General features: G+C 55.4%; 1 protein-coding gene across 1 annotated transcript in view; it reads right to left on the bottom strand.

Annotated features, from left to right (window-relative positions):
- Positions 1-1,824: 1,824 nt before the first annotated feature.
- The window catches only part of LOC122546543 (sodium/potassium-transporting ATPase subunit alpha-1-like), an 82,826-nt gene continuing 71,559 nt past the window's right edge, over positions 1,825-13,091 (bottom strand). The window contains exons 2-4 of the mRNA XM_087981614.1: positions 9,440-9,535; positions 4,714-4,773; positions 1,825-2,124 (exon numbers count right to left, since the gene is read on the bottom strand). Coding sequence (XP_087837740.1) covers positions 1,825-2,124; positions 4,714-4,773; positions 9,440-9,535 — 456 coding nt within the window. The remainder of the gene's footprint in view (positions 2,125-4,713; positions 4,774-9,439; positions 9,536-13,091) is intronic.

The raw sequence follows: 13,091 nt of genomic DNA, 5'->3' as shown, positions 1-13,091 counted from the left end.
AAACTCTCCTGGGAATTCTGGGTAAATATTAACACACTCCCGGGGATTCTGGTAAATATTAACACACCCCTGGGGATTCTGGGTAAATATTAACACACTCCCGGGGTCTCTGGGTAAATATTAACACACTCCCGGGGATTCTGGTAAATATTAACACACCCCTGGGGTCTCTGGGTAAATATTAACACACCCCCCGGGGATTCTGGATAAATATTAATACACCCCTGGGGTCTCTGGATAAATATTAACACACCCTTGATGTCTCTGGGTAAATATTAACACACTCCCGGGGATTCTGGGTAAATATTAACACACCCCTGGGGTCTCTGGGTAAATATTAACACACCCCTGGTGTCTCTGGGTAAATATTAACACTCCCGGGGATTCTGGGTAAATATTAACACACCCCTGGGGTCTCTGGGTAAATATTAACACACTCCGGGGATTCTGGTAAATATTAACACACCCCTGGGGTCTCTGGGTAAATATTAACACCCCTGGGGATTCTGGGTAAATATTAATACACCCCTGGGGTCTCTGGGTAAATATAAACACCCCCCCGGGGATTCTGGATAAATATTAACACAGACCCGGGGTCTCTAGGTAAATATTAACACCCCACCGGGGATTCTGGGTAAATATTAACACACCCCCAGGGATTCTGGGTAAATATTAACACACCTCCGGGGTCTCTGGGTAAATATTAACATATTCCCCGGGTCTCTGGGCAAATATTAACACACTCCTGGGGATTCTGGGTAAATATTAACATATTCGTGAGGACTTTGGGTAAATATTAACACATACCCAGGGATGCTGGGTAAATATTAACACACTCCCGGGGATTCTGGGTAAATATTAACACACTCATCTGTTCTGTGTAAATACTAACACACTCTGGGTAAATATTAACCTATTCCCAGAGTCTCTAGGTAAATATTAATTCACTCCCAGGGTCTCTGGGTAAATATTAACTCACTCCCAGGGTCTCTGGGTAAATATTAACACACTCCTCTGTTCTGTGTAAATACTAACACACTTAGGTAAATATTAACCTATTCCCAGAGTCTCTAGGTAAATATTAATTCACTCCCAGGGTCTCTGGGTAAATATTAACACACGCCCGGGGATTCTGGTTAAATTTTAGCACACTCCTGGGGAATTCTGGGTAAAAATGAACACACACCCAGGGATTCTGGTTAAATATTTACACACTCCCATGGCCTCTGGGTAAATATTAACACACTCCTGGGGGCGCCGGGTAAATAACAATACACACCTGGGCATTCTGGGTAAATCTTAACACACATTGGGGGATTCTGGGTAAATATTAACATACATCCAGGGATTCTGGGTAAACTCTCCTGGGAATTCTGGGTAAATATTAACACTCTTCGGAGATTCTGGGTAAGTATTAACACACCCCCAGGGTCTTTGGAAAATATTAACACAGTCCCACGGTCTCTGGGTAAATATTAATACACTCCTGGAGATTCTGGTTAAATATAAACACACTCCTGGGGTATCTGGGTAAATATTAACATACGCCCAGGGACTCAGGGTAAATATTAACACACTGCTGCGGTCTCTGTGTAAATATTAACACACTCCCGGGGATTTTGAGTAATTATAAACTCACTACCGGGGATTCTGGGTAGATATTAGCACTCTCCCGGGGATTCTGGGTAATTATAAACTCACTACTGGGGATTCTGGGTAAATATTAGCACTCTCCCGGGGATTCTGGGTAATTATAAACTCACTACCGGGGATTCTGGGTAAATATTAGCACTCTCCCGGGGATTCTGGGTAATTATAAACTCACTACCGGGGATTCTGGGTAAATACTAACACACACGTGGTGTCTCCGGGTGAGCAATCGCGGTTCCCTTGTGCGTGTTCGGACGTCGGGAGACTTACATTGTCCTTTGCCGGTTCGTCCTCCATCACGACCTGGATGCTGTACGCCAGGAAACAGAGCAGCGCTCCGATCCACAACAGGATGGAGAATCCGCCAAACAGCTGGCGACAAAACTTGACCCATTCCGGGGTGGTCGGCGGGGGAGTCAGGGCATTGGGGCCCTCCATCGCCAAAATCTCCGCCGCCCGGGACGATGTCAGGCCCTGAGGGGGAGGGAGAGACACGGAGAGTGTGTGTGAGACTGAGGCAGAGACTGACAGCAATAGACAGAGAGAGAGAGAGAGAGAAAGAAAGAGGGGCGAGTGTGATTGGTGAGAGAATGGGGCCTTCTGAGAGTGAGCGAGAGTAAGGATTGGCACGTCTTAAAGTGAGAGGAAAAGGGGCTGGTGAGAGAGAGAGATCGACTTGGACTTACTGGTTGAGAGATTTCAACTTAGACAGATGAGTGAAAATGCCAGTCTGAAAGAGGGATAGATAAATAGAGATAGAGAGATGGAGAGACAGGTACAGAGAGAACCAAACAGAGAGAGTCAGAGAGATGTCCAGCAGAGAAACAGACCTTTTGGTCCAACCCGTCCATGCCGACCAGATATCCCAACCCAATCTAGTCCCACCTGCCAGCACCCGGCCCATATCCCTCCAAACCCTTCCTATTCATATACCCATCCAAATGCCTCTTAAATGTTGTAATTGTACCAGCCTCCACTACATCCTCTGGCAGCTTATTCCATACACGTACCACCCTCTGGGTGAAAAGGTTGCCCCTTAGGTCTCTTTTATATCTTTCCCCTCTCACCCTAGACCTATGCCCCTCTAGTTCTGGACTCCCCCACCCCAGGGAAGAGATCTTGTCTATTTACCCTATCCGTGCTCCTCGTGATTTTATAAATCTCAATAAGAGAAAGTGAGAGCTGCAGATGCTGGAGAGTCAGAGTCGAGAGTGTGGGGCGCTGGAAAAGCACAGCAGGTCAGGCAGCATCCGAGGGAGCAGGAGAGTCGACGTTTCAGGCATAAGTCCTTCATCAGGAATGAGGCTTGTGGGTCCAGGGGGTGGAGAGATAAATGGGAAGGGGGGTGGGTTTTGGGGGAAGGTGGTTGGGAGAGAGATAAACACAGAAGGAGAAGGATAGAGATTGATGGGGAGGGGGAGAAAGAGAGAGAGAGAGAAAAAGACGAGCACAGAGACAAGGAGAGACATAGATTAACAGAGAGATCGAGAGAGTCAGGGAGAGCAGGATGGAGAGAGGGAGATAGAGCGATGGAGGAAGTGACAGACTGGCAGTGAGACAGGCAAACAGAGAGAAACAGAGACAGAGAGAGAGAGAAAATGAGTGAAAGAGAGGAGAAAGAAAGAGAAAAACAGACTGGCAGAGGCAGATGGAGAGCATGAGGGAAACAGAGAGAGAGAGAGAGACAGGAGTGGGGGAGAAAGTCAAATGGACAGAGAGACAAAGCAGGGAGAGAGACAGAGAGAGGGAGATACTGAGGGATACTGCAAGAGAGAGCGAGCAAGGATGACAGAGAGGGTGTGGGAGAGACCGACCAACAGGATACAGGATTGATATTGAGGGAGAGAAAGCAAGACATAGAGAGTGAGAAATACACAGAGCAAGAGGGAGAGGCAGACATACAGCCAGAGGCTGGGAGAGCCCCAGAGAGAGGGAGAGAGAGAAAGAGATTGAAACAGAGAGAGTGAAGAGGGAGAGAGACAGTGAGGGAAAGCGCCACAGAGATGCACGGAGAGAGATTGAGACGGCAGACAGAGAACATGTCAGAGCTATTGGGTTGAGGAAAGGTATGGTCTCCATGGGTCTCGCGTTAGAGAGAGAGAGAGACACAAGTGGAGGTGCTTTAACCTGAGGGTCTCAAGCAAGGGTGAAGGAACTGAGAAGGAGAGCCCTTCATGGTAACCTCAGTCGGTGTAGAAACTAAACCCACGCTGATGCACCCCCACCCTGTATCACAAGCCAACCGAGCTAACCCGCCCATTCTCAGACTGAGGAAAGGGGGAAATGCGGCTGAGCGGGAAGGCCGGGGGAATAGGTGGGGAAACAGCGATCATAAAACTGGGCTCGAACATACTGAGAGGGAAGGACAAAAGAGGTCCGGCTGTTTGTTTGAAGAGAGGTTCGTCTTGAGGCGCCAGCAAGTTCAATAAAGTTAACGGAGAAACAAATGAAATCTCGCGATGCGGACAAACTGCGGAAAAGGAGTCGGGTGGGGAGGAAGAGTCTGGACTCCACCAGGAAAAATGAAATGCTACTGAGATTCCATTGGGAACTGGGGAGGATTAGAGGGGGGGGGGAGGGGGAAGCATTGGAATGGAGGGAGAGAAAGAAGAGAACTACAGTGTCAAAGAGAATTCGGCAGAAAATATTTAACGACAGAACAGGCGGGCATGTTGGTCAGAAAAAGGTGCTGTCGCAGACATAAATTCTGATATTCAAAAACAGAGACAGACGATTTCCAGGGGGTCAGAGGCTGGTCGGCGTAAAATTGTCTTTAAGGGAGCTGTCTTTGTTGACGACTTAGAGTTTATTGACGTCTCAGTCTCAAAGCTCATTGTACTGACGAAGGGGAGGAGGGGGGGATGGAGGAGGGAGCTGGCGAAGGGGAGATGGTGAAGGTGGGGGAAAGGGGAGTGGGTGATGGGGAGGGGATGAGGGAGGGTGGAGGGGTTAAGCTGTGGGAACGAAGGGAGTGAGGGTGTTATGTGAGGGGAGGGGAGGGGAGGCGCCTATGTGATCGGCAGGAAGGGGAAGGGAGGGTAAGGTTCTACGATGTTCAATTACCCGCGTCAGGTCAGTCCCATATTTGCGACTCAATTCATCCAAACTCAACTTATGGTCTTCCTGGAGGGGAAGGGGGGGGGGAGGGGAGAGAAAACAAAATGGTTAGGAGGTCATCGAAAAATGTCGCAAAAACAGGAGGCCATTCAGCCCCCTTCCAGCCTGTTACACAGGGAACAGGAGGCCTTTTAGCCCCCTTCCAGCCTGTTACACAGGAACAGGAGGCCATTCAGCCCCCTCCCAGCCTGTTACACGGGAACAGGAGGCCATTCAGCCCCCTTCCAGCCTGTTACACAGGGACAGGAGGCCATTCAGCCCCCTTCCAGCCTGTTACACAGGGAACAGGAGAACATTCAGCCCCCTTCCAGCCTGTTACACAGGGACAGGAGGCCATTCAGCCCCCTTCCAGACTGTTACACAGGGACAGGAGACCATTCAGCCCCCTTCCAGCCTGTTACACAGGGACAGGAGGCTATTCAGCCCCCTTCCTGCCTGTTACACAGGGACAGGAGACCATTCAGCCCCCTTCCAGCCTGTTACACAGGAACAGGAGACAGGAGGCCATTCAGCCCCCTCCCAGTGTGGTACACAGGAACAGGAGGCCATTCAGCCCCCTTCCAGCCTGTTACACAGGAACAGGAGGCCATTCAGCCCCCTTCCAGCCTGTTACACAGGAACAGGAGGCCATTCAGCCCCCTTCCAGCCTGTTACACAGGGAACAGGAGGCCATTCAGCCCCCTTCCAGCCTGTTACACTGGAACACGAGGCCATTCAAACCCTTTCCAGCCTGTTACACAGGGAACAGGAGGCCATTCAGCCCCCTTCCAGCCTGTTACACAGGAACAGGAGACAGGAGGCCATTCAGCCCCCTTCCAGCCTGTTACACAGGAACAGGAGACAGGAGGCCATTCAGCCCCCTGCCAGCCTGTTACACAGCAAACAGGAGGCCATTCAGCTTCCTTCCAGCTTGTTACACAGGGACCAGGAGGCCATTCAGCCCCCTTCCAGCCTGTTCGGCCATCTCTCCAGAGTGTCCCGCAGGGAATAGGAGGCCATTCTGCCCCCTTTCGAACCAGCCATCCATGACTGACCAATTGACTCATGCGACCACGCTGTGCCCAGTTTCTCTGGGCCCGCCCCCAACGTCAGGGAGGGGTCACCTTTTAATAACGGCATGTGTTCTCATTTGCCATGTTGCTCGATAGTGCCTCCCTGTGGAGGCATGCCGTCCCTGTGACGTATAGAACAGGATGTATTTCAATGATGCAGTGTTGGAACCGGATAGATCAGGGAACGGGTGGCCTTGAAGTTAAATACGTTGGATGTCCGAAGGGTACAGGCGCATGGATCTTTGAAATATTGTGGCATTTCTTTTCCCGTGTGGGGTCCTAAAGGCAGAGGTGCCGAAATGTCTGAACGGGCTACTTTAATAACGGCTGAGTCAAGAGGCTTTCAGGGTTTGATTTCACAATGAAAGGCCCGTTCTCCCAGTTCAGGGGGTTTTTTTTCCCCCCCAAATTTTAGCTGGGGACCCACGATCCAAGCCGATCCTCCGACGTCTCTCTCCCAGAGGAACCTGCGTTTGAATTTACCTTCCTTGCCGAGGGGTGTGCTACCGGGGGTGTTGCAGGGAATCGGAGCGGCTCCTTTGCCGACTGGGTTTTCGAAACAGTTGTGTTTTTCCCAATTTGGTTTTTCCTTTGTAAATAAATCCTGTTTTGCTCCAAACCGAGGGGTTTGAGCAACTGCGTCGTTCCACCTAATCACCGATAGGTTAGGCTTCAGGTGGCCTGGTTAAAAAGTGTCGGGCCTGTTCCCCAACAAATGGCACAATGAGGGCAAAGGGTAATATCCAAGGCGGCTAATGGAGTGCCAGCCTCCCTATCCAAAGGACGGGAATACCTAAGTTATCCTTCAGTTATACAAGGCCCCGGTTGGGCCCCTGTTGGTGGGCTGGGAGCAGATCTAACCAATAAAGAATTGAACGCAACTTTACAATACCTGATCCTCGGCGGTTATAAAGAACAAAGAAAATTTACAGCCCAGGAACAGGCCCTGCGGCCCTCCAAGCCTGAGCCGATCCAAATTAGATCAGATTAGATTCCCCTACAGTGCAGACACAGGCCTTGCGGCCCAACAAGTCCACACCAACCCGCCAAAGAGAAACCCACCCAGACCCATTCTCCTCAATTCACCCCTGACTAATGCACCTAACACTATGGGGTAATTTAGCATGGCCAATCCACCCGAACCTGCACATTCCTGGGCACTATGGGTAATTTAGCATGGCCAATCCACCCGAACCTGCACATCCCTGAGCACTATGGGTAATTTAGCATGGTCAATCCACCCGAACCTGCACATTCCTGGGCACTATGGGTAATTTAGCATGGCCAATCCACCCTAACCTGCACATCCCTGGGCACTATGGGTAATTTAGCATGGCCAATCCACCCTAACCTGCACATCCCTGAACACTGTGGGGTAATTTAGCATGGCTAATCCACCCTAACCTGCACATCCCTGAGCACTATGGGTAATTTAGCATGGCCAATCCACCCTGACCTGCACATCCCTGAACACTATGGGTAATTTAGCACGGCCAATCCACCCTAACCTGCACATCCCTGAACACTATGGGTAATTTAGCATGGCCAATCCACCCTGACCTGCACATCCCTGAATTCTATGGGTAATTTAGCACGGCCAATCCACCCTGACCTGCACATCCCTGAACACTATGGGTAATTTAGCATGGCCAATCCACCCGAACCTGCACATTCCTGGGCACTATGGGTAATTTAGCATGGCCAATCCACCCTAACCTGCACATCCCTGGGCACTATGGGTAATTTAGCATGGCCAATCCACCCTAACCTGCACATCCCTGAACACTGTGGGTAATTTAGCATGGCCAATCCACCCTGACCTGCACATCCCTGAACACTATGGGTAATTTAGCACGGCCAATCCACCCTGACCTGCACATCCCTGAACACTATGGGTAATTTAGCATGGCCAATCCACCCTAACCTGCACATCCGTGAGCACTATGGGTAATTTAGCATGGCCAATCCACCCTAACCTGCACATCCGTGAGCACTATGGGTAATTTAGCATGGCCAATCCACCCTAACCTGCACATCCCTGAACACTATGGGTAATTTAGCACGGCCAATCCACCCTAACCTGCACATCCGTGAGCACTATGGGTAATTTAGCACGGCCAATCCACCCTAACCTGCACATCCCTGAACACTATGGGGTAATTTAGCATGGCCAATCCGCCCTAACCTGCACATCCCTGCAAGGAAAAGCCGGAACCGGACTGCGCGGCCTACTCCAGCTCCTCCATCCACGTTGGACGCAGCGACCGGGAACGGGGGAGGAGTTGCTCAAGGGGCCGGACCGGAAGGAACACCGGAATGGGAACGCCGGCATCAAAGCCAGGCGGACCTCCCACCCCACCCCCACCCCACCCAAGGTTCACCCGCAACAGTCTGGTCAACGTCGCCCTCTGACCTCTCAGCGTCGCGAGTCGAACGGCGCCTCCATCCGAGAGCAACACCACGGGAGGCCGTCCATGCCACACACTCCGCTCCCCCCTCCCCTCCCCCCACCCCCCACCAGCCTCTCTCCCAACCCACCATTCGGCCCCACAAGGCGATATCGGCCCAATTCCGTTGGTGTCACTGGCAGAGGGGATGATGGGAAGGCGGAGGGAGAGGAGTGAGAGGAGGGGGAGGGGAGAGAGAGACTGAAGGGAGTTGGAGGGCCCGGGGGTTAGGTGGGGGGGGGAGAGGTGGGGAGAAGCGGAGACCGCACAAGGCTTTGGGTTCAGGGACGGGAAGGCAAAGGGGAGGAGAGAGAGGCATTGGAGGATGGGGAGAGGTTGTAAATGTAGAGGGTGAGGGAGGGGACAGGGACGGGGAAGCCGAGGGGGGGGTTGTAGGTGGGTAGAAAGGGGAGCAGAGAGGTGGAGGGGAGATGGGGAGAGAAGAGAGAGAGGGAGAGAGAGAGAGCACATGGGCAAAAAGGGAGGGAGAATTGCATCGAAAAGGTGAGGGGAAGATGGGAAGGGGGGGGGAAGAGGGAGAAGGGGTTGAGGTGAGGGGAGACGGGTGGAGGAGAAGGTGGGGGAAAGTGAGAGAGAGAGAGATGGGGGAAGGCAATGGAAAAGGGGTTTGGACAGGTTGGAGAGAGGGAGAGGGATTTGAGGCGTGGGGAGGGTGTTTGAAGGAGGGGGGACAAGTTTGAGATGAGGGTAAAGGAGGAGTCAGAGAGGTGCGAGGTAGTGGGAAAGGAGAGGGATCTGAGGGAGTGGTGAGGGGGAGGAAGAGGGCGGGAGAGGGAGGGAGGAGGCTGAGGGAGTGAGGAGGTAGAGGGTGACTGAGGGAAAGGGGAGTCTGAGGGAGTGAGGAAGGAGAGGGTGAGGGAGGGAGAGAGGGGTCTGAGAGGGTGAGGAGGGAGAGGGTGGGAGAGGGAGGGAGAGGGTGAGGGAGGGAGAGAGGAGTCTGAGGGAGTGAGAATGGAGAGGGTGAGGGAGGGAGGAAGGAGAGGGAGCGAGGAGGGAGAGGGAGGGAGGAGGGAGAGGGGGAGGGAGGGAGGAGCAAGACGGAGGGAGGGAAATGGGATGGGGAGAAGGGGCACTGGGAAACTCCCCGGATGAGAGAGAGGGAGTGACAGTGGGAGTGAGGGGTAGGATAGGGAGAGTGAGGAGGGCACTCACCATGGTCACCTCCTTCTTCAGCTCATCCATGTCCTTCCGCACTTTCTTCTTCTTCGCATTGTCCGAAGTATCGGTCGGAGTGTATTCCCGGCCGGACTGGGAACACAGAGGGAACAGAGAGACTCAGCAACGGTCCGGATATCCCCCTCCCACACCCACTCAAACATTGCTGCTTCATCGGAGGGTCAGTACTGAGGGAGTGCCGCACTGTCGGAGGGTCAGTACTGAGGGAGGGCCGCACTGTCAGAGGGTCAGTACTGAGGGAGTGCCGCACTGTCGGAGGGTCAGTGCTGAGGGAGGGCCGCACTGTCGGAGGGTCAGTACTGAGGGAGGGCCGCACTGTCAGAGGGTCAGTACTGAGGGAGTGCCGCACTGTCGGAGGGTCAGTGCTGAGGGAGGGCCGCACTGTCGGAGGGTCAGTACTGAGGGAGGGCCGCACTGTCGGAGGGTCAGTACTGAGGGAGGGCCGCACTGTCGGAGGGTGAGTACTGAGGGAGGGCCGCACTGTCAGAGGGTCAGTACTGAGGGAGGGCCGCACTGTCGGAGGGTCAGTACTGAGGGAGGGCCGCACTGTCAGAGGGTCAGTACTGAGGGAGGGCCGCACTGTCAGAGGGTCAGTACTGAGGGAGGGCCGCACTGTCAGAGGGTCAGTACTGAGGGAGGGCCGCACTGTCAGAGGGTCAGTACTGAGGGAGGGCCGCACTGTCGGAGGGTCAGTGCTGAGGGAGTGCCGCACTGTCGGAGGGTCAGTGCTGAGGGAGTGCCGCACTGTCGGAGGGTCAGTACTGAGGAAGAGTCGCACTGTCGGAGGGTCAGTACTGAGGGAGGGCCGCACTGTCGGAGGGTCAGTACTGAGGGAGTGCCGCACTGTCGGAGGGTCAGTACTGAGGGAGTGCCGCACTGTCGGAGGGTCAGTACTGAGGGAGTGCCGCACTGTCGGAGGGTCAGTACTGAGGGAGTGCCGCACTGTCGGAGGGTCAGTACTGAGGGAGTGCCGCACTGTCGGAGGGTCAGTACTGAGGGAGTGCCGCACTGTCGGAGGGTCAGTACTGAGGGAGTGCCGCACTGTCGGAGGGTCAGCACTGAGGGAGAGTCGCACTATCGGAGGGTCAGTACTGAGGGAGCGCCGCACTGTCGGAGGGTCAGTACTGAGGGAGGGCCGCACTGTCGGAGGGTCAGTACTGAGGGAGCGCCGCACTGTCAGAGGGTCAGTACTGAGGGAGTGCCGCACTGTCGGAGGGTCAGTACTGAGGGAGTGCCGCACTGTCGGAGGGTCAGTGCTGAGGGAGTACCGCACTGTCGGAGGGTCAGTACTGAGGGAGGGCCGCACTGTCGGAGGGTCAGTACTGAGGGAGGGCCGCACTGTCGGAGGGTCAGTGCTGAGGGAGTACGGCACTGTCGGAGGGTCAGTACTGAGGGAGGGCCGCACTGTCGGAGGGTCAGTACTGAGGGAGGGCCGTACGTTCGGAGGGTCAGTGCTGAGGGAGGGCCGCACTGTCAGAGGGTCAGAACTGAGGGAGTGCCGCACTGTCGGAGGGTCAGTGCTGAGGGAGCGCCGCACTGTCGGAGGGTCAGTGCTGAGGGAGTGCCGCACTGTCAGAGGATCAGTACTGAGGGAGCGCCGCACTGTCGGAGGGTCAGTACTGAGGGAGTCCGCATTGTCGGAGGGTCAGTACTGAGGGAGTGCCGCACTGTCGGAGGGTCAGTACTGAGGGAGTCCGCATTGTCGGAGGGTCAGTACTGAGGGAGGTCTGCACTGTCTGAGGGTCAGTACTGAGGGAGCGCCACACTGTCGGAGGGTCAGTGCTGAGGGAGTGCCGCACTGTCGGAGGGTCAGTACTGAGGGAGTCCGCATTGTCGGAGGGTCAGTACTGAGGGAGGTCTGCACTGTCTGAGGGTCAGTACTGAGGGAGCGCCACACTGTCGGAGGGTCAGTGCTGAGGGAGTGCCGCACTGTCGGAGGGTCAGTACTGAGGGAGCGCCACACTGTCGGAGGGTCAGTGCTGAGGGAGCGCCACACTGTCGGAGGGTCAGTACTGAGGGAGTGCCGCACTGTCGGAGGGTCAGTACTGAGGGAGCGCCGCAGTGTCGGAGGGTCAGTACTGAGGGAGCGCCGTACTTTCGGAGGGTCAGTGCTGAGGGAGGGTCGCACTGTCGGAGGGTCAGTACTGAGGGAGTGCCGCACTGTCGGAGGGTCAGCACTGAGGGAGAGTCGCACTATCGGAGGGTCAGTACTGAGGGAGCGCCGCACTGTCGGAGGGTCAGTACTGAGGGAGGGCCGCACTGTCGGAGGGTCAGTACTGAGGGAGCGCCGCACTGTCAGAGGGTCAGTACTGAGGGAGTGCCGCACTGTCGGAGGGTCAGTACTGAGGGAGTGCCGCACTGTCGGAGGGTCAGTGCTGAGGGAGTACCGCACTGTCGGAGGGTCAGTACTGAGGGAGGGCCGCACTGTCGGAGGGTCAGTACTGAGGGAGGGCCGCACTGTCGGAGGGTCAGTGCTGAGGGAGTACGGCACTGTCGGATGGTCAGTACTGAGGGAGGGCCGCACTGTCGGAGGGTCAGTACTGAGGGAGGGCCGTACGTTCGGAGGGTCAGTGCTGAGGGAGGGCCGCACTGTCAGAGGGTCAGAACTGAGGGAGTGCCGCACTGTCGGAGGGTCAGTGCTGAGGGAGTGCCGCACTGTCGGAGGGTCAGTACTGAGGGAGCGCCACACTGTCGGAGGGTCAGTGCTGAGGGAGTGCCGCACTGTCGTAGGATCAGTACTGAGGGAGTGCCGCACTGTCGGAGGGTCAGTACTGAGGGAGCGCCGCAGTGTCGGAGGGTCAGTACTGAGGGAGCGCCGTACTTTCGGAGGGTCAGTGCTGAGGGAGGGTCGCACTGTCGGAGGGTCAGTACTGAGGGAGTGCCGCACTGTCGGAGGGTCAGCACTGAGGGAGAGTCGCACTATCGGAGGGTCAGCACTGAGGGAGCGCCGCACTGTCGGAGGGTCAGTACTGAGGGAGGGCCGCACTGTCGGAGGGTCAGTACTGAGGGAGCGCCGCACTGTCAGAGGGTCAGTACTGAGGGAGCGCCGCACTGTCAGAGGGTCAGTGCTGAGGGAGAGCCGCACTGTCAGAGGGTCAGTACTGAGGGAGCGCCGCACTGTCGGAGGGTCAGTACTGAGGGAGTCCGCATTGTCGGAGGGTCAGTACTGAGGGAGTGCCGCACTGTCGGAGGGTCAGTACTGAGGGAGTCCGCATTGTCGGAGGGTCAGTACTGAGGGAGGTCTGCACTGTCGGAGGGTCAGTACTGAGGGAGCACCGCAGTGTCGGAGGGTCAGTACTGTGGGAGGGCCGCACTGTTGTAGGGTCAGTACTGAGGGAGTGCCGCACTGTCGGGGGGTCAGTACTGAGGGAGCGCCGCACTGTCGGAGGGTCAGTACTGAGGGAGTGCCGCACTGTCGGTGGGTCAGTACTGAGGGAGTGTCGCACTGTCAGTGGGTCAGTACTGAGGGAGTGCCGCACTGTCGGAGGGTCAGTACTGAGGGAGGGCCGCACTGTCGGAGGGTCAGTGCTGAGGGAGCCCTGCAGTGTCGGAGGGTCAGTACTGAGGGAGCGCCACACTGTCGGAGGGTCAGTGCTGAGGAAGTGCCGCACTGTCGGAGGGTCAGTAC

The sequence above is a fragment of the Chiloscyllium plagiosum genome, unplaced genomic scaffold, assembly GCF_037043375.1.
Source record: "Chiloscyllium plagiosum isolate Xiang-an unplaced genomic scaffold, Cpla_swu_hap1 HiC_scaffold_40, whole genome shotgun sequence".
NCBI classification, from domain to species: Eukaryota; Metazoa; Chordata; class Chondrichthyes; order Orectolobiformes; family Hemiscylliidae; genus Chiloscyllium; species Chiloscyllium plagiosum.
This window is presented reverse-complemented; position numbering and strand designations above follow the sequence as displayed.